We start from the raw sequence: 27,978 nt of genomic DNA, 5'->3' as shown, positions 1-27,978 counted from the left end.
AGACAAGAGGAACTCTGTGAGTTCGAGGCTACCCTGGTTTACAGAGCGAGTTCAAGGCCAGCCAGGGCTACCCAGTGAGTTCTTGTCACAAACTAAGAAGAGAATGAAAAGAGGAAGGGCCAGAGCAGGAGCTGGGCAGCAGCATGGCAGAAGATAGCAAAGGAGGACAAAGGCGAAGAAGGGGAGCCGGGCGGGGCCGGGTGGGGCCGCACCCGCGGGGAAAGGAGGAGCCGGGCGAGCGAGTGAGAAGGGGAAGGAAGCCGAGGTGCCGGGCGGGCACGGGGCGCCGGCAGGAAGCGGGGAGGGGCGGCGGGCGGGGGCTCCGGAAAAACGCCCCGACTTCCTGCCCGCTGGAGCCTGGAAGCCGGAGCCGGGACGCCGGGCCCGGGATCGCCGAGCCCGACCTCGGGCGCCCCGCTGGTCACCTCCCCGCGCGGACACCAGGTACATCGTCCCTGGCCCCGCCCGGCCTCCTCCCCCTCGGCAGCCGGGGGAGAAATGGGGAGGAGCAGGGAGGGGACCCGGCGCCTAGGGCCTCGGAGGTGGGGGGCAGTGAGCCTGCAAGCCTCCCTTCCTCGGGCCTATTTTCTCATCTGTCAAAGAGAGCAAAGAGAAAACTCGGCGTGGTGGCGCTCGCCTGTCATCCCAGAACTTGGGAAGCAGAGGCAGGAAGATTGCCCTGAGTTCGAGGCCAGCCTGGGCAACCTAACGTGACCCTGCCTCGGAAAGAAAAACAATACCAAAAAGAGGGGGGGGGGCATTTGTCGAGTGCACAGCAGATAGAGATGAAATAGTTTGGGACCCAGACTACCCACTGTTAGCGCAGCTCAGAACGATAACACCCATTACCAGTTGGGAATCTGAGGTCCGAGGAGTCGGACCTCCTCGTCGTAGAGATCATGGATGCTTAATTAGAGGTACCTAAAATAAACAGTGTCTCTGCGGGCCATTATGAAGCTGAGAGTTACGGATCGTTGAAAACGTCTCAGAAAGCTTTTCCCCCCCTCTGGGTTATTAATTATATACTCTGGGAGATGGTTGTAGGGGAGAGAGCCGGAAACATCCGCACTGAACAGATGGGAAGACTGAGTCCTAAAGGGAAGCCATTGCTTTTTGCAGGTTAATCCGTCGGGAGGGAGGAAAGATATACTCAAGCGCATGGGTGTTTTTGTTTTGTTTTGCTTTGCTTCCCAAGTACAGCGGGAGGATTTGCCAGGGGTGACAGAGGGAGCGGGTATACAGAGTTGGGAATTTAACAGGTCCGAGATGGGGAGGTAGACAAGGTGGGAAGACCTCACACCTGAGCAACTTGGAGATCCGAGATTGAGCGCTAACCAGGCGCTGGAATCATCCACCACTCCCGCAAAGGGGGTGGGGCCCGGGAGAGTGACAGGGGCAGTCGAGATACGGAAACGCGGGCCCTCCAAGATGGGCCAGAGTGGCTCTATCGGGCCAGCGTGGCGCCGTGGAGAGATAGAGCGGCCGGCAGGAGGAGTAGAGTTACAGAGGCCGGAGAGTGGCAGGAGGCAGGCTAGAGCGGCCAGAGGGAGGAGTGGAGCTGGACTCAAAGCTGGCCTCTGGCTCGGCTAGAGCGACTCTGCGGCGCGGGTGGGGGAACCTTGAGCTCAGGCGCGGAGGCTTCGGTTCCGGAGGCTGCAGTGGCTTCTCATCCCATCCGACAGGTGAGATCCGCAGCCTTGGCTGCCATCAAACCTGACCCTGCACGTCTTCCCTGCCGTCCATACTGTCACAATCGCTGTAGTACTGAGCGCCCGTGTAAATTAGCCACGTCCGGTGTAAGATTTAGGGCTCGTGAAGACCGCCACGTTACATAGGTTATAAGATCTTACATACCTTCCAGGTTTCAGGAAGCCTTTCACGGAAACCCGACTTTTAATAAACACGGGCTTCTCCTAGATCAAAGCAGGGCCCTACAAAACTCAGCACACACCTCTATCGAGGTCCCATAAACCTTTAAAATCATCTATCTGGTTTCCTGAGGCCCACTCTATCAAATAGATTCTTGGGTCTTATACATTCCAGAGGCCTCGTTTAGGTTTTTCCTAGAGGTTCTTGGAGACCTGAACAATCCAATCGAAAGACTTGGGGACCCTGAGCTCTTAAAACCCAGGCGCCCTCATGTTCTTACTTCTCCAGACCCCCACTGCATAAACCTAAACCTGCCCTTGTCCTCCCCTCCCCACCCCTAAGTGCAAAGTGCTCCATCTGCCGGACAAAGGAGACTTTGTCAGTTGTCTCATTTTTCCAGCTTTACCTGTATCCTAAATTTCAAACCCACCCTCTCCAAGCCCAGGCTTCTGGAGCTGCTGGGTCCATCCCGGGTGACTGCTGAGGCCACAGCAGCCCCATGACTTCCCCAGGCACCATTAGACCTGCTGTGTCTCAGAGAGCACTGATGCAGATTTTAGCGTCCTAAGGTGTTTGTGTTTGAGGGCGGAGGTGCCGCGAAGCAGTACAGTGTAGCCAGGAGATGGTGGCACACACCTTTAATCCCAGCACTGGGGAGGCGGAGGCAGGTGGATCTCTGTGCATTCGAGACCAGCCTGGTCTACAGAGTGAGTTCCAGGACAGGCTCCAAAGCTACACAGAGAAACCCTGTCTCAGAAAAACAAAACAAGCTGTATAGTGTGCTAAATGTTTAAAATGTGAAGCCAGACCGCCTGAATCTAAATGCTGACTTCCGCTTATAAGAATGCCATGCTTCAATTTCCACCTCTGTAAAATGGCAATAAGAATAGTGAGCCAGATAAAACAAATCAAAATAATGCTGGCCTCATTGGGTCAGTGAGATTAAACGCTTGAACACCTGTCGACAGAGCCTGAACCCTGCGTGGAACCAAGGTGTGTGTGTGTGTGTGTGTGTGTGTGTGTGTGTGTGTGTGTGTGTGTGTGCGCGCGCGCGCTGCTGTGTCTGTCACACACTGAGAAACCTCGGAAGTCAGCTAGTCCATGCTATTGTGATGAGATAGCGCGTGGTAGCTGTGTGGGAATCAGGCCTAGCAGTGGACATTTGTTCAAACTGTGTGCCTTCCTTGGCCTCTTTTTTTGGGGAGATGAGTTAATAAAGACTTAAGCATGAGATGGTAAGGGGTCATTTGAAAGACACATGGTGGCGTGGCATACATCTTTGATCCCAGCACTGGGGAGGCAGAGACAGGCGGGTCTCTGAGTTTGAGGCTTGTTACACAGAGAAACTCTTGTCTCAGAAAAGAAAGGAAGGAAGGGAAAAAGAAAAGAAAAGGAAGGAAGAAAGAGAGAGAAGATGAGTGTAGGTCTAAGAGAAATGGGTTTGTTCTTTGGTTGTTTTGGTTGCTCTGTTCGGTGCTGCTGGAGGTAGAACTAAAAGGCTTCTTAGATGCCAAACAAGCATTATCATTGAGCTGTACACTAAAACCCTCCTTGGCCCTTTGGGATCTCGCAGTTGAAGATATTACTGCTAAGTGTGGGAGTTCCAGGTCTGTGCTCATTGCTTCTGGCCTAGAAGGTCTGGCTGGCGAGGATGGTCTTTGAAGCCATCACAGTTTCTCAGAGGGGTGAGCATAGCATGGGATGCTTGTAGTTGGGGAGGTAATGGAACTGATAGAACTGGACACAGTGCTTCGTACCTATAATACCAGAAACTGAGAGACCAAGACATGAGGATGGCCTCAAGTCTGACCAGTCTTCAGAGTGAGATCCCCCTTCTTGAAGGAAAGAAAACAAAACTGAGTTAATACATGCCTGGAATGCCAGGCAGTGGTGGTGCACACTTTTAATCTCAGCACTCTGGAGACAGGCAGGTGAACTCTGTGAGTTCAAGGCCAGCCTGGTCTACAGAGTGAGTTCCAGGACAGGCTCCAAAGCTACAGGGGAACCCTGTCTCAGAAATAAATAAATTAAATAAATAAATAACCAGTATATGCCTGGAACAACTTAAATGCCTGATGAGTTTAGCTCTCATAATAATTACTATTACTTTGCTATCTTGGTTTGCAAGTTTATTTATTAAACACTCAACAATGTTCAAATCTTGAAATTAGCCAAGCTTTTAAGGTGGGCAGATACAGTTTCTGAGAACGGATACAAATGATGCCTGCTTGGGCGAACCCCCAAGGATTACTCCTGGGTGCTCCAGGAAGCATCACTGTTCAGAAACCAGAATCACAGCTATGGCTTATTGAGTGAGTGCTAGGGAGGAGGCTCCTGGAAGAGGGAGAAGGGCGGGTCTCAGGCAGCCAGAGTTATAAATAGCTTGGGGTGTGGGGACCCACCCCCCACTGGTCCACCCCACCCCTCTTTCCACAGTTCCTTCCCTGACACCGATCCACACAGCACTAGTCAGACCAGTTAGGGCCTAGAAGATACTGCTGGAAGGACCCAGGGAGAAGAAGGGAAAGACAAACCTAGATGGGGCAGACAAGGGATGGAGAAAGATGAGACACCACAGTGTGGGGCTGGAGCTGGACCAACACCAGCCATGGAAGGACAGCTGTACTGAGATGGGGGAGGAGACATAGGGAGCCAGAGGAGGGGCAGGCAGAAATGGGAAGGAGGGGACAGGTCCGGGAGGAGAGGTGGAGACAGGGACTCCAGGGAGCCATTACCACATTGGATTGAAGGGGAAGGCACCCACCTCCCATCTTTTCTCGGGGACAATAGCTATGGAAGCTGGGAACCGCTGTGCTCAAAGAGCTCAAGGGGCCTTACAGAAAAGGGCTCAGTTTTGTTTTCTTGCGTAGAGGGTGTTGGAGGTTGGGGGTTCACCGTTGTCACTTCCTGTCACAGGAAATGGGGCTGGTGGGTTCAGAGGCAATATCCTGACTCAGGCCTGCCACAGATCAGAGGATAGCTCCCCCCTGCCCCCCGCCCCGTCCCGACTTACTTTTCCTACACTCTCCTTAAGGACCTTTACATTAATTTTGCTTGTTTCAAAGTCCTGCCCCTTTAGGAACTAGCCAGCCCCCTGGGTCGCTGGTTCTTCCTTCTATCGTGACCCAAATTGGTGGCTTTTACCCACAACCGCCCAGCCCACCCATGGACCCATGGTCTGGGCTCTAGCTCCCGCCCCCCCCCCCCAGCTCTCTGCCCTCGGTTTCCCCGCCTCAACTGGCCTGTGAAGGGCTCTTTGTGGCCACACAGAGGCTCCATTGAGCTAAGGCGGCTGAGGGTGGGGGGGCTGTTTACTCACCTTCCGCACCTGGGCCAGGAATCAGTGAGTAACTGCCCAGCCTCAGGCACTTCCTCCCGCCAGCCCCCTAACCGCTGCTCCTCCTCCTCTCGCAGCCCTGTGGAGGAGTCCTGGAGATGGGAGAAGTCGCCGCTGCCACCGGAGGGGCGGTGAGTGCAGTGCCAGGAGGAGAGCTGATCTAAGGTGAGGGGTCTCTGGTGCTCTGTGAGGTGGAGCCCTGGGGATTGAAGTCCTGTCTCTCCTTGCAGGCCCCAGGGCCTCCCCGGCCTGGCGTGATGCCCGTCAGCATCATCGGAGCTGAGGATGAGGACTTTGAGAATGAGCTGGAGGCGGTGAGCAGGATAGGGTGGGAAAGTCCTCCATCCTTTGAGGTGTCCACTCTCGGCTTGCCTGTCATTCTGTCATCTCCCAACTCCCACCCTTACTCCTTTAGCCCCAACTTATCACTAACCCCCCAGGATGACTCCCATCCCTTCTTCCCAGCTACCTGCCCTTACTGTCAGGGTTGTAGCGTAGACATATCCACCCACGCTTCCCAAGATCTTCCCTGTCTTGGAGCCATTGAGAAGTGCCAGGGATTGGGTAGGGCAAGCCAGAGAGGCCTCTTCTTTCCCTGTGGCACTCAGCTCCCTTGTCTCCACCCTCCAGAACTCAGAAGATCAAAACAGCCAGTTCCAGAGCCTGGAGCAGGTAAAGCGACGCCCGGCCCATCTCATGGCCCTCCTGCAGCATGTGGCCCTGCAGTTTGAGCCAGGACCCCTGGTAAGGATGCAGGAAGGAGTATGGGGGACAGAGGAGGAATGAGGTTGAGCAGATTAGACTTTCAGAGAGCTGACTAGACCAGTGAGGATCAGCCAAGAGACTTCGGAAAATCCAGAACACAGCATGAGTTTGAGAAATAGGACCGCAGACAAGATGGAGAAAGCAGGCATATGATCTACACCAGGCTTGCAGGTGCCCCTGTGAGCCTCAGAAAACAGTGAACCAAGGCCTAAGTACATACACTAGGAGTCATTGGAACCCAACATCCTGGTTGAAACCATGTTCAGTCCTCTTCCAGGCCTGTAACAGCATCTGCAGTTGCTAACCCTGCCGCTCACCCAGGGGGACTTGGAGGGGCACCCAGCAAGGCTTTTTCAGCTGGTGTCACTAGTCAGGCATTCAGGATTTGGTGTCATTAGCCAATTCAGACCTGGAGGGCACCATAGATGTTGATCAGCAACCCATGTGGTTGCTAACCTAGAAGCTTCCTGAGCTTAGCCTGACACCTGTGATCCTAGCATGTGGAAAACTGAGGCAGGAGGATTGCCATACCTTCATGGTCAACTGAGGCAAGACCTGGCTTCAAATAAAAGAAACTGTCAGGGCTAGGCAGAAGATACTGGGAGATGCAGATATAGAGCCACGTGGTCCAGAAACACCTATAGAGTAGAAAACTTCAGCTCCCTGATTTAGCAAGAAGCTATAGCACTGGTGGGGGTGGGTGGGAGAGGTTAGATCCTTTCCTAAGAAGACTCAGTAACACCCAGCACAAGCCGCTTGCCAGGAGGTGACCCAGGACACTGCACTACATGAAGATACACCTTGACTCCCCCAGAAAACTAAGAGACTGAAAGAAATGAAGGGCTGGGACACCCACGGGTGAAGAGAGAAGGGCGTGCTGGATGTAGCTCAGTTGGTAGAATACATGACTAGCAGGCACAAAGCACTGGGTTTGAGCCTCTGCATCACATAACAAACATAGTGACCCGGGCCTGTAACCCCAGCTCTCAGCAAGAGAAGGGAGAAGGATCAAGAGTTTAAGGTTGGGCTGGAGAGACAGCACAGGCTGCTCTTCCAGAGGACCTGGGTTCAATTCCCAGTAGTCATATGGTGGCTCACAACTGTCTACGACTCCAGTTCCAGGGGCTCTGACACCCTCACCCCAATGTACATGAAATAAAATAAATTATTAAAAAAAAAAAGTTCAAGGTCATCCTTAGCTACATAGCAAGTCTACTAGGCTACATGAGACCTTGTCTCAAGAAAAAGACGTGAACTGCAAGGCTGGGCTAGTTGTCCTGATACCACGCTTTAGAAAATTGAGAAATGATGCAATCTTCCTGCCTACATCCTTCAGAAAAGCATGCTAACTGCTCCGTTCTACTGACGTGGAAATTGAGGTGATCCAGATGGCTTCTGGCTTTGTGAGCGTTGTCTTTATGCAGCTTCTGCACCCCACCATATTTTGGGGGTGGGGATGAGAATAGACATTGATCTGTTGAAACCAATAAATATAAAAAGTTCTGCCTGCACTGGAGTGAGTCCTCAAGCACACGTCACCTGCCAGGCAGCAGCTGTGGGAGCCAGGACTGGCAGAGTCCTGCATTTCCAGGGTCGCCCTCCAAGGCTGGCACACAGGCAACCTCACTGCACCTGGTCTGAGCACACAGGAATCGGAACCCACTCTGCACTTAATCAGACTTGCTCACAGTATTTCTAGACAGAGACAAGCTGCCTGCATTTGAATCCAACTTTGCCACGGGACATTGAGCAGGCCTATATCTTTATTGTTGTTATTAAGTACTTAACCCAGGCCTTAGCCATGCTAGGCAAGTCCTCTACCACTGAGCTATATCCCAACCCTCATTATTTTTGTTTGAACATTTTTTTAAAAATATTTATTTATTATGTATACAATATTCTGTCTGTGTATATGTCTGCAAGCCAGAAGAGGGCACCAGACCTCATTACAGATGGTTGTGAGCCACCATGTGGTTGCCGGGAATTGAACTCAGGACCTTTGGAAGAGCAGGCAATGCTCTTAACCACTGAGCCATCTCTCCAGCCCCTTGTTTGAACATTTTAATGTATTATGTGATATATGTATGTGCTCATGTGGTACATGTATGTGTGTCATGTGTGGAGGCCAGTGGTCAATGCTGGGTGTCTTTCCTTTCTCTACTTTGTATTCTTTCTGTTTTTTAAATTGTATACTTAATTTTTATTTATTTGTTTGTTTTGTGTTTTGTTGTTATTTTGTTTTTCCAAGACAGGGTTTCTTTGTCCTACAACTTGATCAGGCTGACCTCAAACTCACAGAGATCCTCCTGCCTCTACCTTCCAAGGGCTGGGATTAAAGGCGTGCGCCACCACCGCCTGGCTTGCTACATTATTTTTAAGACAGGGTCTTATGATCAGGGAGCTCATCTGACCGAGCTGTGAGCTCCAGGCACAGGCTGCCAGGCTTAGTTTTAATGGGAGCTGGAGCTGCAGAGTTGGGTGCTCATGATGCCCATGGTGCCTTGCTTTCCATTCCGAACCCTCTTATAGTCCCTCCTTTGGTTTGCTCAAGCCCAGGCTGGCTTTGAACCCGCAGTGGTCCTCCTGCTTCTGTTTCCAGAACATTGGGGTATGCCGGTGATGCTGGCTTTACCTTGTAGTTTGAGGTGGTTTTCTCTCCTTCCTTGTGGTGGTTTATTTTTTGAGACAGAGACCTTGAACTCCTGGTCTTCCTGCCTGAACTCTCCAGGCTGGGATTGCAGGCCTGTGCCAAGACTCTCAGCTTGAACTCCCATTTTCCCACAGCTTTTTAGAGGCAGCAGAGTCTGTAGCCTAGCCTGGCCTCACACTCACTGTGTGCTCAAGGATGACCTTACACTCCCGATCCTCCTGCTTCTACCTGGAAAGTGATAGGATTATAGTCGTGCACCACTGTCCCTGGTTCAGTGTTCCCTGCAAAGTGTGATAGTGATGGTCTCTGATGGGGTAGGTTCTTGAATGTGTATGAAGGGCTCAGAATGGCCTCTGGGTACACCAGATTCTCAGACTAGCTGGCTAGTAAGAATTGCAAAGGAAAAGCAACGCTGTGGAGTTGGCGTTTGGGGTAGAGAAGTCAGGGTGTACTTCATGGGGGGTCATATTCGGACCCCACAGACATCCAGTGGTCAGAAACCCACTTAGGCTCTCCAAAGGGGGCATGTGATTAGTGGGGCCAGGAAAGAGTCACACTCCGTGTGTCCCCAGCTCTGCTGCCTGCATGCGGACATGCTGAGCTCACTGGGCCCCAAAGAAGCCAAGAAGGCCTTCCTCGACTTCTATCACAGCTTCCTGGAGAAGACTGCGGTAAGAGGCACCTCCTGCCACCCATCCCTTACTCCTTTTTAGCTCTGGGGAGTTACAGTGCACCTCCCAGTGTCCACCTGTGGAGGTGACTGCCAACCCTGGCCCTCCCCAGTGTCATCCCTCAGACCCTTCCCACCAAGGCCTCCTGAGGTGTATCTCCTGCCACTCACTCCTGTCTCCTCTGAGCAGGTTCTGCGGGTGCCAGTTCCTCCCAACGTCGCTTTTGAACTTGGTAAGGAGAGGAGGGGTCTGGGGCTAAGGAGAATCTCTGGTAGAGATTTGCCTCCCAGGAGAGCCCTGGGTTGGAAGCCATGATTCCTGCATCTGTTCTTGGTGGTGGCAGCCCAGGGAAACATTGGAATCTGTGGGCGGGTGGGGACACTGATCCAAGGTGGGAGCCAGGCCCCCTTGAACATGAACACCAGCCGTTGCATGCATATCTGTAGACCGCACGCGGCCTGACCTCATCTCTGAGGATGTCCAGAGGCGGTTCATGCAAGAAGTGGTGCAGAGCCAGCAGGCAGCCGTGAGCCGCCAGCTGGAGGACTTCCGCTCCAAGCGTCTCATGGGCATGACGCCCTGGGAACAGGAGCTGAGCCTGCTGGAACCATGGATCGGGAAAGACCGCAGCAACTACGAGGCCCGGGAGCGGCACGTCGCAGAGCGGCTGCTCTCCCACCTGGAAGAGATGCAGTGAGTAGCTGTGGAATCCCTGCCCCGCGTGCGTTTCCCTCGCTGTGAGCCTTAGTGTTTCTATTCTCGCGCCACAAGAATAGCCTAACTCATAGAACTTTGGGGTTCTATTGAACTGAGTCTTGTCCATGGTCACATGTTCCGGCCTAGCACTTGTCCTCTGGAATGGACCTTCCAAGGCCCTCCTAATCCACTTCCCTTCTTCTCCTCACCCTGTTTATTAAAGAGATAGCAGCCCAGAAGTGTGCCCTGGTGCACAAGGAAGCCAGGCTTCATGGTTTTATTGTAAGTTTCTTTCTTCTCTTTGCAGACATACCATCTCTACAGATGAAGAAAAGAGGTGATGGCCCTGGAGAGTGTTGGGAGAAAATGGTGGATGGTCTGGGCTGTGGGGAGCTGTGCTCCCTGGAGCACCACCCTTGCTCCTGGCTTTGGGAGCCACCCCTTTCCTCTAACCACAGGAAGTGGCTAAGGGGTTGTGGGGGACTGTGTCTTTGTCTCTGAGGACTGGTGTGCTCCTGTCTGTCTGTAACTGGGGCCTCACCTCACTGTCTCGCCCTCAGTGCCGCTGTGGTTACTGCCATCAGCCTGTACATGCGCCACCTTGGAGTTCGGACCAAGAGTGGGGACAAGAAGTCAGGGAGGAACTTCTTCCGGAAAAAGGTGCTGAGGTCAAGTCTGGCCCTCTCCTCTTTGAGTTGCCCCTGGGGAAGCCTAGAGAGACTGAACACCTGGAGTCCTTTTCTGCTTTGTGTCATTTTGGAAATGTTAGCCTTACCTTTCCTCCTCTTCCCATAGGTGATGGGTAATCGGCGTTCAGATGAACCCCCCAAGACAAAGAAAGGGCTGAGCAGTATCCTAGACCCTGCTCGTTGGAACCGGGGAGAACCACCTGGTAAGAGGGCTAGCTTAAGTCTTGCATGTTCTGTTTGTCCAAGCCATTCCAGCTCACTGTCCCATTCTTTTGTTTCAGCTCCAGATTTTCGACATCTAAAGGTCGAGGTTGATGGTAATGGACTCGTAGCTAGGGTATCCATCGTAGATCTGAGGGAGGAGGTTTGGGCCTGTACCCCTGGGTCTGAGGGAGGAGGGCTGGGGCTGGATCCCTGGGTCTGTGGGAGGAGGGCTGGTGCTGGACCCCTGGGTCTGAGGGAAGAGGGCTGGGGCTGGACCCCTGGGTCTGAGGGAAGAGGGCTGGGGCTGGACCCCTGGGTCTGAGGGAGGAGGCTGGGGCTGGACCTCTGTGTCTGAGGGAGAAGATTGTTTGTAGGGAGTCCCTGAACCTTGAGCAGGAAAGGAGGATCTCCTTCCTGTGATTAAGAAGGCTAACTAAGAACACCGTGTCTGGTTCCCCTGGGGTATGGTAGCAGATGGGACTTGAAGCCTCAATTTTTTTTTTTTTTAATTTCCTCTTCTTCCTTGCTGTCTTCCCAGGTGAGAAGCCAGGCCCTACAGACCGGAAGGGAGGCCTGGGTATGCCTTCTCGGGACAGGACTGTTGGGACTCCTGGGCAAGACAACCCAGGAGTCTCTCTGCACCCTCTGTCTGTGGACAGCTCCGACCACCGGGAACCTGGTGAGCATTTCAGAGTCGGAACAGGAATGGCACCAGCCCCTCAGCCCTCACTCAGATGGAAGCCACTGTCTCCATTAGGAATCTCTCCTTTGTTTGTAGCATCTTTTTCCAGTTCCTGGTCAGGAGTAGTGATTTCCCCTACCTCAGTTTACCCTTTCCACAGCTTTCTTCTTGGGTTCTGACTTCTGTCCCAGCACGTGTCTCCTCACCCCGAACTAGGTTTCTTGTTTTGCTGTTTTGGAGGTTTTCAGCACTGGGGATTGAAACTTTTCCCTTACTCCTGCTAGGCAAGCCCTCTGCCACTGAGCCACAGCCCTAACTCTCACTGGTGGGTCCTAGCCAAGTGCTGTGCCAATGAACCTTGTCCCTCCAGGCCCTGCAATCAGACTGTCTCCTGGGAAGGGCTGTCCCAGTGCACAGTCAGGGTAGACCTCGCCACGCGTCAGAGGCCTTCCAGCCAGCTGTTTCTCCTCTACCCATAGGTGGGGATACCCCCCAGGAACTGGGGGACACACTCCCACAAGGCCCTACAAGCCTGGAACCCCTGGCAGCCCCAGAGAGCACGGAAGAGAATGCAGAGACAGAGAGGTGTCTGCCTGTGGTGCTGGGAGGGCCTGGGCATGGCAGGGGCAGCATAGTGGGACCAGGGCGGGTGCCTGGGATTGCTGCTGCAGTTTGCGCCTGCTGGCCCCTCGTCTGCCTACCTCTGGGCCTTCCTTCCATCTTTGCTTTCTCCTCCCTTCTTTTCCCCTTCTCCTTCTCCCTTGTTCTGTGTTGCTCTCCCCTTTTTCTTTATTTTCTTTCTCTTTTTCTTTATTTTCTCTTCTCTTTCTCTTCTCTTTCTCTTTCGCCTCTCTCTCTCTCCCTCTCTTTCTCTTCTCCTCCCCCTTCTCTTGTGGCCTTCCCTCTGGCCAGGTTTTCTTCCCCTCCTCTCCCCCTCCCTACTCATCTTCTCTCACCTGTTCATTCTCCATCCTCCCCCTCTTCTCAGTAAGCTCTGCCTCCCTCATGGCCCTGCTCCTGGTGTCCCTTGCCCCTTTGTGCTCCATGCTGTGTTCTGGGGGCCTTGTCCCCCTCACAGTTGGGGGGCAGGCTCTGCCCCCTGCCCGTCCTTGTGCTGCTGCTTTGGGGACCCCTTGGTGGGGCTAGGGAGTTGGGTTGGGGCACACCTGGTCCACCTCTGACCCTGTGCCCTCTCTCCCCAGAAGGTGGAAGAGGTGGGTGCCTGGGCCCTGGGTGGGGGGAGGACCAGCCCTCCCCCATCTCTCCCAGCCCCTCCCCCTACCCATGGCCACCTCCTCCCCTTCACCCCCTGTGAGGGGAGGGGTGGGTAGGTATGTCACCTTCCCGATTGAGCTAAGTATGGAACTCCTTTCTCCTTGTCCCTCTTCCCCACCTCCACCTTAGGGAAGGGAGGGGGTCAGTCCTGTGGGCCACAGTTGGTTTCCATCCCCCACCCCATCAAGTTTTATTACCCTTCCTGGCCACTCCCACTCCCGGATACTTCCCCAAGTCCCACGACTTCTGACTCTCTTCTCTCTTCTGTTGCTTGTTTCATCCCTGTCCTGGTCTCTCCTGTCCCTGTTTGTCCTGGTTTCCCCTGCCCCCTGTCTCTGTCCTGGTCTCCCCTGCCCCCTGTCTCTGTCCTGGTCTCCCCTGTCTCTGTCCTGGTCTTCCCTGTCCCTGTCTGTGTCCTGGTCTGTCCTGTCTCTGTCCTGGTCTCCCCTGTCCCTGTCTGTGTCCTGGTCTGTCCTGTCTCTGTCCTGGTCTGTCCTGTCCCTGTCCTGGTCTCTCCTTGTTTCTGCCCTGGCCTCTGCCTGACTCTGTCCTTGGCCTCGGGGTCCAGGCTATCAGGGCGTCTGGGGCGCTCAGAGAGCCTGCGGGTGAGTGACCGCCGCCGGCCTTCCCGGGGCAGCCTCGGGGCTAAGGGCCGGGGTGGGGGCCGCTCCCGGAGCGACGTGGACATGGACCCCGGCTCCGCCACGGCCGTGCTTGGCCCTACCCGACGAGCCACGTACGTCACTTCCCCCTCATTAACTGAGGAAGCCTAGGTAGTTGGGAGGCAGTGGGTTGATGGTAGACTCTCAAGGAAGTAGCTAGCCAGTGACTTGGGTTGCTGAGGGCCAGTTATGGACAGTACAGGCCACTGAAGGGTTGGGAGGTGGGACACTGCTGTCTAGAGATCTGGGGATTGATTGGTTTGTGCCATGAGTCACCTAGGGGCATCCAATGTCGAGGACACTGAGGGGTTGTAACTAAGGAGCAAGAGCTCCCTGGGGTGCTCAAGGCTGGGGCCTAACAAGGCTTCTGTCCACAGCCCTGAGCCTGGAGATGATGGGGAGCCAGGACGGTCAGGCCTGGAACTGGAACCAGAGGAACCTCCCGGCTGGAGGGAACTCGTGCCCCCAGACACCCTGCTCAGCCTGCCCAAAAACCAAGTGAAGCGGCAAGAGGTCATCAGTGGTGAGTTCCACTCTGAGTCCTGCAGCAGCAGGGATGCCATGCTGGCTGAGGCAGAGGACAGCTGGATGCACAGCTGCAGAAGAGATGCAGAAAAGCCAGGGCCGCTGGCAGAGCCATGCTTCCAAAGATGGTACAGCAGTGCTGATGTCAGGAGCCAGGCACAACCACTGTCATCCCTGGGGATGGCCTGGGGAGGGTCAGGAGGCCAACGGGAAAGACAATCAGAGGTTCAAGGCCAGGGTCCACGAGGTGGCTTAGTGGGTAAAAGGAGCCAGGTCCCATCCACATGATGGGAGAGAGCCATCTCCACAGGTTGTCCTCTGACCTCCACATGGGTGCCATGGTATGTACATGAATATGCATGCATTTGCACACACATACTGTGTATGTATGTATAAATGTAATTTTTTTAAATAAGAATATTCACTTCAATCTTAGCCCTTGGGAGGCAGTACCAGGCAGATCTCTGTAAGCTCCAGACTAGATGAGACTACATAGCAAGTTCCAGGACTACATTAAGAGATTCTGTCTCTTAAAACAAAAAAAAAAAAAAAAGAAAAAAGAAAAAGAAAAGAAAAGAAAAAGGAGCTAGAAACAATATGAAGCTATTCCCCCTCTGCTCCTCTTAGGCATTTCGGTTTCAGTTTATTTGTTTCTGGTTTTGTTTCTTTAAGATAGGGATTCTCTGTGTAGCTCTGGCTGTCCTGGAGTTAGCTCTGTAGAGCCTTGAACTCAGAGATCCAGCTGCTTCCTGAATGCTGGATTAAAGGGGTGTGCCACCATGCCCAGCCCTTTTCAACTTTTTCATTTGTATTTGACTTAATTTGCTTATTTTTACCTGTATGGGTATTTTGTCTACATGTGGGTGCCTGGTGTCCCTGGGTCCCCTGGGGCTTTAGTTACAGATGGTTGTGAGCAGCCCAGCCTTGTGAGAGCTAGAAGTCTGCAAGAGGAGCCAGTATGCTCAGCTTTTGAGCCATCGCTCCAGCCTCTCAGCTAGAGTCTCATGTAAACCAGGCTGATTTCCAACTTCCTGTGTAGCTCAGGGTGGCCTTGAACTCCTAATTCTCCTGTCTCAGCCTCCTAAGTGCTGGGATTACAGTTGGGTGCCATCGGGCCTGGCTCTGGCTTTTGTTTTGTGAGACAGGGTCTCACCCTGTAGCCCAGGTTGGCTGGCCCGGAACTCAAGATGCTTTTCTCCCAGCCTCCTGAGTAGCTGGGCCTACAGGACTGCACCATTAGGCCTGGCTTGGCTGTGGAGCTCTCAAAGTGTGGTGGCCACAGCCGAGGACTGTGCCCTGTGTTTCATTTACATTTTGTAGCCACAGTGGAAATAGCAGCATGTGGCTAATGACCCGCCCCCCCCCCCCATTAGCTTACACAGCTGCCCTTTTCCAGGAATAGTGTTCAGGGCAGTGAGATGTGGACGCACGCTGCACTTGCAGCACTTGAGAGCTGGAGGTAGGAGGGCCAGGGTTTCTGGGTAACCCTCAGCTGCAAAGCCAGTGCAAGACCAGACCAGACCTCAGGAAACACACACACACACATACCTTCTGTCTGTCTGTCTGTCTCTCACACATATACACACACCACATACACACACTCTCTCTCACACACTCTCACTTCTCTCTCACATACACACACTGTCTCTCTCACACACTCTTTTACCGACACTCACACACGCTCTCTCTCTCACACACACTCTCATTTCTCTTACACACACAGTCTCACACACACTTTCTTCTCTTATACTCATACACATACACACTCTGTCTCTCCCACCACACTTCTCTTGCACACACTGTCTCAGACACACACATTATCATCATCATCACACAGTGCATTTAGTCTTAGCAGACTTGTGTGCCCCTGAAACTCACTGAGGTACCCAGTGATTGGTTGGTTGTGGAGGAGTGGGGTTGCCCCTGGACCTGAAGCTACCAACCTGTATTAGAGGAATCACTGTGTGATGCTGTATTCCCAACACCTGGGAGGCTGACGTAGAAGGTACTTGAGTTCCAGGCCAGCCTGTACCACATGAGAGTCTCTGTCCATAGGTAGATAGCTGTGTGTCTGTATGTATGTGTGTGTGTCTGTCTGTCTGTCTGTCTGTCTGTCCTCAGTGGCTACATGAGGCAGTAGTGACTCTATCCAGAGTATTTTCTTACCTCAGCAACTTCTCAGGATCCTTCCACAACCTCCCCATTCTCCCAGCCTGCCTTTGAACCTTCCCCTACAGTTTGTGTCCTCCCTAGTAATACTTCCTGGTTTTGGGCCCACAGAGCTGCTGGTGACCGAGGCAGCTCACGTGCGCATGCTGCGGGTGCTCCATGACCTCTTCTACCAGCCCATGGCAGACGGGGGCTTCTTCCCTCTGGAGGAACTGCAGAACATCTTCCCCAGCTTGGATGAACTCATTGAGGTGCACTGTGAGTGCCGGCCACAACCCCTCCTGATCCACACCCTCCATCGGCTCTCTCTTCTGGGCCTCCTCCATTGAGTACCTGCCAGACTACTCCTAGGGATCATACACTTCTGACCCCTATAGCACCCTATAGCACACACCCCAGAGGTGCACACACGCATGTGTATGCCAGCTCACCAGCCCCAAGAGTCAGACACAGACTGCAGCCTGAGCCAGCAGCAGCTCCAAGCAGGCATTTCGGTCTCCTAAGCGCCAACCAAGCACGTCCTGTGTCCCCCACAGCCCTGTTCCTCGATCGCTTGATGAAGCGGAGACAAGAGAGCGGCTACCTCATCGAGGAGATTGGCGATGTGCTGCTGGCCCGGGTGAGGGTGCCCCTGCATGGCCCCAGACACTGCCTCTTAGTGTCCTCCCCACAGCCCCCAGCCATCTGGGCCCCCGGCCTGTCCCACTTTAGCTTCCATGACTATAGAAGACTGTTTTGACAGCCCCTTCTGAGACCTTCCCTTGCCTGAATCTCCCTGCAGTTCGATGGTGCTGAGGGCTCGTGGTTCCAGAAGATCTCTTCCCGCTTCTGCAGCCGCCAGTCATTCGCCTTAGAGCAGCTCAAAGTCAAGCAGCGCAAGGAGCCTCGGTTCTGTGCCTTTGTGCAGGTGAGGTGGGACACGGGCCTCGAGTTTGATCAAGACGCATCGCACAAACATCATGGTATTCTGCGTGTGAGGGAGGAGGGCTAGAGCTGAATTCTGGGGTCTCAGGAGAGAAAGGCATGGCCCTGGGCCACCTCAGTGCTGTTCGCTCCCCAGGAAGCTGAGAGCCGCCCTCGGTGCAGACGGCTGCAGTTAAAGGACATGATCCCCACTGAGATGCAGCGGCTGACCAAGTACCCACTGCTGCTGCAGAGCATCGGGCAGAACACAGGTACCCCAGGCCTTCCTCTGACTATGAACACTGAGCCAGGACATGACACGGTGGGGGTTTATACCTCTGGCCTTGCCTGCAGAAGAGCCTGGGGATCGGGAGAAAGTGGAGCGCGCAGCAGATTGCTGCCGGGAGATTCTGCACCATGTCAACCAAGCCGTTCGTGACATGGAGGATCTGCTGGTGAGCCCGGGCATGGCGAGGGACATACTTTTAGCTTGCTCAGAGGTCAGACATAGCCTTTGCTCCCTTGGCGTCAGTGTCCAAGGATCATTTATCCCTTAGTCTCTTCCTCTTGGGATTGCTGGGAGACTCATCTGGACCTCAGCTTGTCCCTTGGACGTTGGCCTTGCTTCGTTGCTTACTCACCCACCTTGGATCACTGAGGGCAGTGCCTGTGCCTGGTTTAGCCCCCTGGAACCCTTCCTTTCTCTGCTCTAGAGACTCAAGGATTACCAGCGGCGCCTGGACTTGACTCACCTACGGCAGAGCAGTGACCCCATGCTCAGCGAGTTCAAGGTGAACCCAGTGGCCTTTGCTTCTCCTCAGTTCACCTTGGCCCTGCTGCCCACAGGTTCCTGCATATAGTGCAGCTGAGAATGCACCCAGGGAACCTCTGTCCCTACCTCCTTCCCAGATGTGTGTCCAGGGTGACCCAGACTTCACCCTGGTCTTTTGCTGTTCTGCCTGCTACCTTGCTCTCCCTTTTCTTGTCTCCTCCTGCCACTTAGCTGACTGGTGACCCCTGACATCACTCCCTGGTCTTTGGCTGTTCTGTTTGCTGCCTTCCTCTCCCTTCTGTATCCACTCCTGCCACTTAACTGACCATGGCTCCTTCCTGCCTTAGAACCTGGACATCACTAAGAAGAAGTTGGTCCATGAAGGTCCACTGACATGGCGGGTAACCAGAGACAAGGCTATAGGTGAGTGCTCCCTCCAGCCAGGGGAAGGAGGGGTGGGGTTGGTGGTCATAGAGGTCAGGTGTGATCCTGGTGCCTCACCCAAAGAGGTCCACGTGCTATTGCTGGACGACCTGCTCCTGCTGCTTCAGCGCCAGGATGAGAAGCTGCTGCTCAAATCACACAGCCGGACGCTCACACCCACGCCTGATGGCAAGACCATGCTGCGGCCTGTGCTCCGGCTCACCTCTGCCATGACCCGAGAGGTGGCCACTGGTAAGCTTGTCTGAGGCCACAGGTTGTCTGAGTGGAACGGGCCAGAGACTGAGAAAGGTCCACGTGAGGCAGAAATGGGCGGGACTAAGTAAGAGTGGCAAACGTGGTGGCTTGAGTTTGAAATCAACCTACTAAAAATAGAGCTGGGCTTGGTGGTGCCGGCTTTAATCCCAGCATTCAGGAGGCAGAGGCAGGCAGATTTCTGAGTTCAAGGCCAGCCTGGTCTATAAGCGTGAGTTCCAGGACAGCCAGGAATACACAGAGAAACCTTGTGTCGGAAAAGGAAGAAAGAAACTAAAAAATAAAAATAGAGGGAACTGCCTACATTTACAGAGAAGCATGGTCGGCCTCATGGAGATTTTTCACAACATTGTCATGTACTTGGGACATAAGGTGGAACCCCGGGCAGAGAGTTTAGCAAGCATTGCTGGTTGTGCTGGTGCCACTGATGGTGGGTGGAGCTGGGGGAGGGGTCTCTGCAGGTCAAGGCTGCTTAAGCACTCCAGCCTGATGTGATGGGCCATGGAAGACCTCGGTATTAGCAGGACAGTGACTGGGAACTGTATTGCATAAGGAAAAAGTAGTAGACAGTACCCCAAGAGGGGTCCATATGGGAACCTCAGCACCAGGCCCTGTCTCTCCCCGCCCTATGCAGATCACAAAGCTTTCTACGTCATTTTTACCTGGGACCAGGAGGCCCAAATATATGAGCTGGTGGCACAGACATCATCAGAGCGCAAGAAGTGAGAGTCCTCAGGGATGGTGTGAAGGTGTATGTCCTGCACGGGGTTCAGGTGTGCTGAATGCCTCTGGTCTTGGCCTGTCTCCCCAGCTGGTGTACTCTTATCACTGAAACTGCCGGATCCCTAAAGGTCCCTGCCCCTGCCTCCCGCCCCAAGCCCCGGCCCAGCCCTAGCAGGTAAGGAGAGCTAGAGAACCAGGGAATGGGAGACCATGTCCCTGTGCATCTACAGAACTTGCGCCCCAGCCTGTCTCTGTGCACGCACATGCATAAGCATGTATACATGTACGTGTGTGCTGACTCCACCATGGCCTCCTCCTGTCTCTAGGCCTCTGTCTCCTATTATTCAGGCCTCCTCCTCCAGCTATTTGTCCCCCGACCCCTGCCACTCCCTGGGGACCGGGATGTAGGGTTGGTCACCCATCACTTCCCTCCCTAGCACCCGAGAACCTCTGCTCAGCAGCTCGGAGAATGGCACTGGAGGCCGAGAGATGCCTCCAGCTGATGGTAAGTCCAAAGGTCTGGCGGGGGGAGGTCACTGGAATCCAGGCAGGATCTGAGTCTCCCTCTTTGTCTGCCTCCCCAGCCCGGACAGAGCGCATTCTCAGCGATCTCCTGCCCTTCTGCAGACCAGGCCCAGAGGGCCAGCTTGCTGCCACAGCCCTGCAGAAAGGTAGGTAGGCCAGCTCTGCACCCTCCAGGTCGAGGACCTAGCCGAACGGTGCCTCAGTTTGAACTATAGAAAGGCTCCGTCTTTCAGATTTCTTTGTCCACGAATCAAGAAACTCTGCCCTGCCCACAGCATCCTGGGTGGCCCACGTTGATCTTTCTTCTTCAGCTCCTCTCCCACCCTGGACGCTGAGTTCAGTTTCTCCAACCTCAGGTCCCCTGCCCCATCCTAACCCTTTTGAGTGATATCTACCTCCATCCCTCAGTTCCCAGCTGACCCTTATCTCCAGTTCTCTGCACACAGCCAGAATCCCAAGCCCTCTGCCTTCATGACCCTGTCCCCCTTTGCCTTGGCCAGTGCTGTCCCTGAAACAGCTCCTGTTGCCTGCCAAGGAAGACGGTGGACTGGGGCCTCCCCAGGATGGGGATGGAGTGCCTGGTGGTGGTCCCCCAGGTCTAGCACAGATTCAAGAGAACTTGCTCAGCTTAGAGGAAATTGTCAAGCAGCTAGAGGTATGCTTGGAACCAGGGGACTTGGGGCAGGCCACGGAAGGAAAGGCATTCCTCATCTGTGGTCCTCTCCAGGAGTTAGAGGAAGAATTTTGTCGCCTGAGACCCCTCCTGTCTCAGCTTAGCGGAACTTTGTCACCTAGCCTGGCTGTACCTGAGCGCTCTGTTCAGACAAGTGAGTCGGGTACTGGGGCCAGGGCGCTGTTCTGAGGGGCTGGAGGGAGGCAGGATACCCTGTCCCGCTGTCCCATCTGCCTCATTCCATCCCTCCCTACCACTTTCTCAACCCCTTTCCTCTATCTCTCCTTGTCTGCTTCTTTAACCCCTCAGGCCTTTCGTGAAGAGAGGAAGCGAGGGTCTCACACCCCAGAGGCCTTGAGGAGAGGGAGACTGGCCACACTTGATAGGGGACCTGCTGGAGTCCCTGCCTCCCACACTGGCCTCTGCCTTTCTCCCTCCTGCCTTCGCTTCAGGGGCTCAGGGCTTTACCCCCAGAGTACCACCATAATCCCCATTTTCCAGGCCATCTCAGTATTGCCTATGGGGGGTTACCCCTCCATCCCCCACCCCAAGTGCCTTTGCTCTGTTTTTATACCCTGAATGGAGGTTTATTTTTAATATATATTATCTAAGGAGATGTCTGTGTGTGTGAGAGCGATGGGGCCCCATGTCTGGGTCTGACCCCCATCACCTTTGTGACTCTTGGCTCCTTTCCAGCTGTCCATTTATTTATTGTCTTACATTTTTAATTAGTATATTGTGGGTGGGGCGCACATGGGTGCCAAGTCAGGACAACCTGTTGGTTCTCTGTCCTCCATCTGGTCTCAGGCTTGACAACAAGCACCTGTACCTTAACCATCTTGTCCCCATTCACTTGTAACAGTAACTCCACACATACAGTGGATATGAGGTGTGCACTCCCCCTTCCCAGTTTGGAGCCCCATGGTCATCCAAAATGCCAGCCAGGTAGCCCACAGCTCACACTCTTGTTCTTTTATTGTTGTAGTAAACTCTGGAAGTGGCTGTAGGGTTTCAAGGGGAGCCACTGGGGAGGGGGCCCCTCCTGGGCGGGGGTTGGAGGCGGGGTTATTGCTCTGAGCTCCCTGTCCCCAGGGGGACCTGTATGGGAGAATTTCAAGAGGGGGCCGGCACTGGATTGGGGACACTGCCACACAAACACGCAGGTCACAGCACATAGGAGGTCTGGGAGGCTGGGCGCCATATTGCACTTTGAGAGTGGGGCCAGTTGGTTTTCCCCCTCAAATTGGAACCTGGGGGAGACTGGAGGCCATCATGTCCCTTTCCACTCTGTGGAAAAGGTGTGACCTCCACTCAGGTTTTGGAGGAGATGGCCAGGAGGTGCCAAGGGCTGGTCCTGGGCCTTGGGCTGGTGTTAAGGGCAGAGCAGACTGCCCTGGTCACCAGCGGAATCCACCCTGCACCCACTCAACTGCCGCTCCCCCCTTTGCCTGTCTTGGTCTTGGGGGACGCGGGTAGACCCTCATCGCCTTCACTGTCAGAGCTGCAGCCGCTGACATCGGTGATCTCCAGCTCAGAGTCGCTGTCCTCCTTCCCACCCTGTGTGGCCTCTGGACCTCCCGCCCCTGGCAGTGCCAGACGAGGGGCCACTGCCAGCCCCGAGGGGCGCTCAGGGCCCAGGCCCTCCCCTGTTGCAGCAAGCAGGGGTGCAGCCATGGGACCTCCCCCTGCTCCTGCAGAGGGCAAGTGGCCCAGGGAACCCAAAGGGTTAGGGTAGAAGTGAGGTGGGTAGAGAGAGGTGGGCAACTTGGGGAAGGGGCCCGTGAGGTATGGGTTAAAGTTCCAGGGGTACTCAGGGAAGGCGCGGCCGTAAGGACCCAACAGGCTGGGGGGCTTGGAGTAGCCGGTGGCACCTGGGGGGATGACATAGGGAACAAGTCAGGCTGGCCCACTGGGGACCAGCTTGCACCACGGTGGACCTCCCCACTGTACTTCCACTTGGGCTCTCCCCCCTCTCCTCCATTTCATCTCTCCATTCTTCTACCTATTCCTTTAACTTGCCTCCCCCCAAAACTCTGCCAAGTAGCCAGCTCCCTCGCAAGCTGCTCAGCAGCAGTGTCTCTGCCTTGATTGGTGGTGTGAGATGTTTCAATTATGTAAGCCAAGTTGGCTTCCAGCTTGTGATCTGCCTGCCTCAGCCTCCTGAATGCTGGGTTCTGTGTAGACCAGCTTGACACTGACCTTGACCTTCCAGTTCCCGTGCCCCTCGCCTCTGGGTAGCTGGTGTGTGCGCCACACCCAGCTGCTTCAGCCTGGGTAACCTGAGGCTTTGTATAAGCTCTGAGCTACATTGCCACCCCCTGCCCTGGCCTTTAAACATATGCAACCACACAGAAACTCCATAGACACTCCAGCTTGGGCATCCCTCTGTCTCGTCCCCTGCAGTCCTCTCTTTCCATGTGAGCAGATTCCCACCCCCAACCCCAGGCCCTTACCAGAACCCAGGAATGGGAAGGGACCGTCCAAACGTAGTTTATCAGTCTCTGGGGCGAATAGGGGTGTCCGGCCCCCTGGCTCTCCTAGGCGTGGGGTAGAGAACAGGTTCTGCAGGGTCTAGAGAGGAGAGTGGGGAAGGCAGTACTGCTTAGCCCTCTGTGGGGAGAGTCATGTTGTAGGGGACACCCCACTAAGATCCAACCCTAAGATGCCAGTATCCAAACTCACCTCAGGGGTCAGGGGTGGAACATCTGGCCCAGGTGCCCCCCCAAAGGGTCCAGGCGTCAACAAGAGTGGGGAGCCAGTAGCAGCAGCAGCCATGTCCAGCAGCGGATAATTGACAAGCACAACTTTGCTGAAGTTGAATTTGTACGTGAACCTCTTCCCTTTGGTCTTGTGGAGAATGCGCTTGTTGTAGTAGTAACTGTGGGAGAGAGGATGGGGTTCTGGGGAGGGGCAAGGGAGGGTGAGCCAGCAGCTGGGCTCAAGTTCTTCTTGTTGCCACCCCCACCCAACTTCCACTCACAAGTACTGGGATCCAATGGAATTCAGTCCTAGGATACAGAGGGAGCACCCCCACCTTTTAGGGGGACCAGAAGGGACAGTGAAGGAAGAAGAGAGCATGATGGGAGCCTGGCCCACAGCCCCTCCTCACCGCAGGGCCCGGCTCAGCTTGTCATAATTCATGTGGGGCTTGCATTTGCGAATGCCCCATAGGCGGGCCACCTCATCAGGGTCCTTGATGACAAATTCCCCGTAGTCCCCCTGCCAGGCGATGACGCCCTGGTACTCCTCCTTCTGCAGCAGCTCCAGGATGAAGTGCCACAGCTGGATCTGCCTCGAGCCAGGGGAGGACTCCGGCTTGTAGGCCCAGTCTGGGAAGGCAAACCCTAGAGACACAAGACAGGGAAGCCTTAGGGCCAGGAAGCTGAGATAGGGTGCGCAGCTCTGAGATGTTCAGTCTGAGGAGCATCTCCAGGGGCCTGTGTGTCACTCTTCAGACCTCCCCCGCTTGAGTCCGCTCCCTAAGTTACCTAAACAGCTGGAAGGAGCCCCTAGGCTTGTGCTCCTAACACGCCTTGTGCAATTGCCCCAGGTTCAGCCAAGGAAGGGGAGAATAGAATTGAGGGGGGACATATTTCCTGCATCCATGGCTGTCTTGTGGGGGTGCCAAGAGGGCACACCCTCACAGTGATCACCCTTAACGCTGCTACACTGTTAGGAAACCTTTGATATTTCCTGCGTCCTGATAGCTCTCGCAACTTGGCCGTTCCTTGAGGCCCCATTGGAGCACACATCCAGCCTGTATTCATGTATGTATCTGTATCCCTTTAATGTGTCGCCTCTCACATCCATGCGCCCAGCTTCAAGCTTTCCAATGTGAGGTTGTGTGAGCAGGCAGGCACAGACCTATAGGTTCCCATGGTGACAGCAGATCACACAGCCACTTGCAATATTATCCCATAGGACACAGTCTCACCCAAGTGCCACAGTCCTGCCTGGGGCCACTAAGGCCAACACCAGATAGATACAGGCTGCCTAAGATATAAGGACCCCAAACCCAGCATTGCGCACCCATTGCAACAATCACCATTATTCACTAAAGGCCTCTGTTGGGCCCCCCTGACGAGTGTATGACAAAGAGAGACACATGAGCCCAACAGCCCAGCTAACACCTGGTGTGATAGACAATGAAGCAATGACACCAAAGCCCCCAGATAGACAGCGGGACACATGCAGGCTAACAGTAATAACTGAACAAATTCCCTTCCCATGACCACATCCAGGCATGTGTATATCAGCACTCCCATGGCCCACTTGGCGTTACTTCACCCTGGAAGGAGCATCTACTATCCATATGCCCCTAGAAGCCAGGAGCAAGCAGAGATCTTGCCCATCCCTGGTCATCCCAATCTAGAAGGCTTTGGGTCCCAGTGTCCACAGCAACTCCTATGTCATCCTCCATCTCCTACCTGCCGAGAGTTGGCATGACCCAGGTGGGAACACATGGTTAAATCTGGTCTCTAGCAAGCTGAGAGCAGTGCAAGAGAAACGGGAGCGGGCTCGGGGAAGCCGCCGCAGAGCAGAGCGGGGTATGAAAGGGACTGTGTTGAGCTGGGAGACCTGTGTCCTTGGATCTAGTGCTGTGCAGCCAGGGGGACGTTCCTTTCCCTCTCTGGATTGAGGTCCCAGATGCAGGCAAGGTGCAGCAGCCCCACCCAGGCTGCGGAAGGACAGGCAGTTCTTGGCCACTCCCTATGGGAGAGGGATTTTAATCAGGGTCAGTCTCACCTCAGATGCCATGATCTAGATGGACACTGGCCTAGCCTTACTCCTAGTACCCTTCCTCGGGAAAGCCACTGCGTCACAAACATGTTTGCACAACCAAAAGACAAGAAGGGATCCAATGGAGAGGGGACCTGCTACAGAAAGCAGATACAGACAATCCCCAGAACCAAGCAGTGGGAAGCACACAGAGACACAGCCCAAAAACCAAGCCCAGATCCTGATATACAGGCCCAGGGCCATCTACCCACACACTCCAAAATGTACCTCAGCTACCTGCTGAGGATGCCCCAGACTACCAGAGACAGGCACAGCTCCTTTCCCCACCAAGGCAGAGGCACAGTACACGAGCCTGCAGATGCCAAATGTATACATGCATGACCCCCGAGATGTCGAGCCCAGAGTCGCTCCTGTGGCCTCCGGGGTCCAGTCTGTGGAGCAGGCACAAGTTCACACAAAGACAGCCTCCTGCAGACACTTGCCCTCTGTGACCCCCTCAGGAACACTGATGCCTGCAAACACACCACAGTGAAATTCCCGGCAACCAGCCAAACGGTTCTCAAAGACTCGCTCCTATTAGTGACCCCTGCATGCCCAAGCAGGTCCTGTTCCCCTGAGCACCACACACATCTCCTTGCATCCTTTCTTTAGGCTGAATCCCTCCCCTTGTGCCTATCCTAGAGGTGTAGGCTCTGCCCTCAGCACAGTAGGTCCTGAGTAAGTGCATGCAGGCTGGGTGTACATGGTAGAGAAATACCAGATCTCAGTTCCCTTGGTCCTCATCCCATCCTCCAAAAGACCCTCAACCCTTGTGTCCCAGCAAGCAGGTGGCAGGGAGAGAGAGGGCCCTGAAGTTTCTGGTCAAGTTCCTCAAGAAAGGGTTTGTAGTCAGGGGACTGATGGAGACCCAGACAGACAGGTTCACAGGTACATAAGACAGATGCGGAAAAGGGAATATACAGGAAGGGGTGCAGCCCCTGGGAGAGGGAAGGGCTGATGGACAGGACAGTTACAGTTACCAGGGGTCCAGAGAGCAGGCAGGGCAGGCGGGGCGAAGAGAAGGTCTGAGACGCAGCTACAGTCCATGGCAGAGCGAGCCCTGCAGAAGCCGGGACAGACAGGACAGCGAGAGAGAACCGGGTCAGCCAGCGGGTGCTGCGGGTCTCCCCACTCCCAGGCTCTAGCCTGCTATCAGCCCACCCAGCTGCCCTCAGTCCCCACTCTCTCCCTTCCGGCAGCCCGGCTCCCTAACTAGAGCCACCGTCCTTCCGTCCTCCTTGCCTTCCCCTCTCTCTGGTCCTCTTCACTCTAGCCCAATGAGGGATTCACCAGTCGCAGGCTCTCAACACCCTCCACTCACCCTGATGCCCCAGGCCCACTTCCTGCTATCCTGCCTCCCGCCTGACCTCTGGGGGAGTAAGGGGTTGGTCCCTGGGTCCCTGGGTCTTGGGATCTTCCTGTCTCCCTGTGCCTGTGGCTCTCTCCAGCTACTTCAGATTGATCACACAGAAACACAAACTCGCCCCCACCTGGCTGACCCCCGGCAGCTCCCTCTGTGCCTCACGCTGCAGCAGTGGCCAGCTCAGAGAGAGCAGAGCTGGGTACCTGCTAGCCTGGCAGGGAGGAGCAGACCCAGCCCTTCCCTTTCTTCCCCAGGTAGACACTAGCCCTCACACCCCTAGTTTGTCCTCTGAGCCCACAGACCCTCCTGTTTCAAACCTGTGGCTCACCAAAGGTTCTCCATCCATCCTTTCCCCTTAGATTGGCCCTCTAGGCACCCCTTCTAGGAGCTCCAACCCCCCAGCCCTTCCCCTCAGACCAGTAGTCTTTTCCCTTCCTCCCAAAGCAGAGCTACCCAAGACAGCTGACGATCAACAGAACCCATGGACCCCTGCCTCAAACCTGCTGTTCAAAGATTCTCCAGCCATTCCTTCGAAGACCAGCCAGCCTCCCTCTCAGATACTCCCTCCCAGCAGAGTTCCCCCACCACACACACTTGTCCACTCAGATTGGTATCCTCCCACAGATACCCTTGCCCTCACCCTAGACTCTCCCTCAGACACCAGTCCCCTCAGATTGGCATCCCCACTTAGATACCTTCCTCAACTGGTATCTGCCCTCGGACACCACTTCCCCTAGCATTGCCCCTGCTTAGGACAGCATCTTCCCTTGGATCTGCCTCCTCCCTGCACAGACCCCTTGAATTCCCACTCCTTCAGATACCTCACCCCTTTCTTAGCATTGCCCCCCATGAGCTCTGTCTGCCCTTCTGACACCTTCACCCTTAGTCCTCTGCCCCCACTGCAGATAGCCGTAGACAAATCCTTTAGCCATCCCGCCTGCACTCAGAGATCCCCACGCACCCCCCCAGACACCCACCCACTAGGTCTCCTCACACCCGCAGTTCTACACCCACACACCTCACCCCTACCATATTGCCATAATAAACCCCACCTCAGCCCTGGGGTCTCCCCTGCCCATGGCCATCCCTCCCATACTCCATCTCTCTGGGAGCCCTTCTCTATCTCTGCTTCTCCCTCTCCCCGTCTTCTCCCTGCACTTGGCCTCCTCTCCCCTCCACCTGGAGTGTCTTCCTGTATCTCTCCTCAACTTTCCCCCCATTTCTCTGCCCCTGCACCCCCCTCCCACGGCTGTCTCCTGGTCCCCTACCCCTATTTCCTTCTCCACCCCCACTTCATCCACTTCCCCATCTCTCTCTCTCTCTCTCTCTCTCTCTCTCTCTCTCTCTCTC

At 54.7% G+C, this 27,978-nt stretch overlaps 2 protein-coding genes across 5 annotated transcripts; one reads left to right on the top strand and one right to left on the bottom strand.

The window, feature by feature from the left end:
• Nucleotides 1-282: 282 nt before the first annotated feature.
• Arhgef1 (Rho guanine nucleotide exchange factor 1) lies at nt 283-21,102 on the top strand. 4 transcript variants are annotated; one of them, XM_050127077.1, is made up of 30 exons: nt 284-444; nt 5,284-5,337; nt 5,437-5,520; nt 5,837-5,950; nt 9,194-9,292; nt 9,482-9,524; nt 9,739-9,985; nt 10,296-10,325; nt 10,549-10,648; nt 10,784-10,880; nt 10,959-10,994; nt 11,420-11,560; nt 12,043-12,148; nt 13,407-13,574; nt 13,878-14,023; nt 16,306-16,452; nt 16,731-16,813; nt 16,976-17,101; nt 17,255-17,369; nt 17,452-17,552; nt 17,811-17,888; nt 18,217-18,292; nt 18,377-18,544; nt 19,200-19,287; nt 19,377-19,463; nt 19,726-19,793; nt 19,873-19,959; nt 20,314-20,468; nt 20,541-20,640; nt 20,796-21,102. In XM_050127077.1, the coding sequence occupies exons 2-30, from the start codon at nt 5,305-5,307 to the stop codon at nt 20,804-20,806; spliced, it is 2,934 nt and encodes a 977-aa protein (XP_049983034.1). In that variant the 5' UTR covers nt 284-444; nt 5,284-5,304; the 3' UTR covers nt 20,807-21,102. The 4 variants fall into 4 exon arrangements, with proteins under 4 accessions (XP_049983036.1, XP_049983034.1, XP_049983037.1 ...); XM_050127078.1 differs by lacking the exon at nt 284-444 and adding an exon at nt 1,093-1,682; XM_050127080.1 differs by lacking the exon at nt 13,407-13,574 and having other exon boundaries at nt 285-444.
• A 695-nt stretch (nt 21,103-21,797) lies between these two features.
• Erfl (ETS repressor factor like) lies at nt 21,798-26,312 on the bottom strand. Its single transcript, XM_050127101.1, has 5 exons — nt 26,246-26,312; nt 23,596-23,830; nt 23,169-23,364; nt 22,940-23,057; nt 21,798-22,357 (listed from the first exon to the last, which is right to left on the bottom strand). Exons 1-5 carry the CDS (start codon nt 26,310-26,312, stop codon nt 21,912-21,914), a joined length of 1,062 nt encoding a protein of 353 aa, XP_049983058.1. The 3' UTR covers nt 21,798-21,911.
• Between the last annotated feature and the right edge of the window lie 1,666 nt (nt 26,313-27,978).

Source organism: Alexandromys fortis, unplaced genomic scaffold (assembly GCF_014885135.2).
Source record: "Alexandromys fortis isolate MF-2015 unplaced genomic scaffold, M_Fortis_MF-2015_v1.1 scaffold_262, whole genome shotgun sequence".
NCBI classification, from domain to species: Eukaryota; Metazoa; Chordata; class Mammalia; order Rodentia; family Cricetidae; genus Alexandromys; species Alexandromys fortis.
Note: the sequence above shows the minus strand (reverse complement) of the source record. Positions and strands in the feature narration are given on the sequence as shown.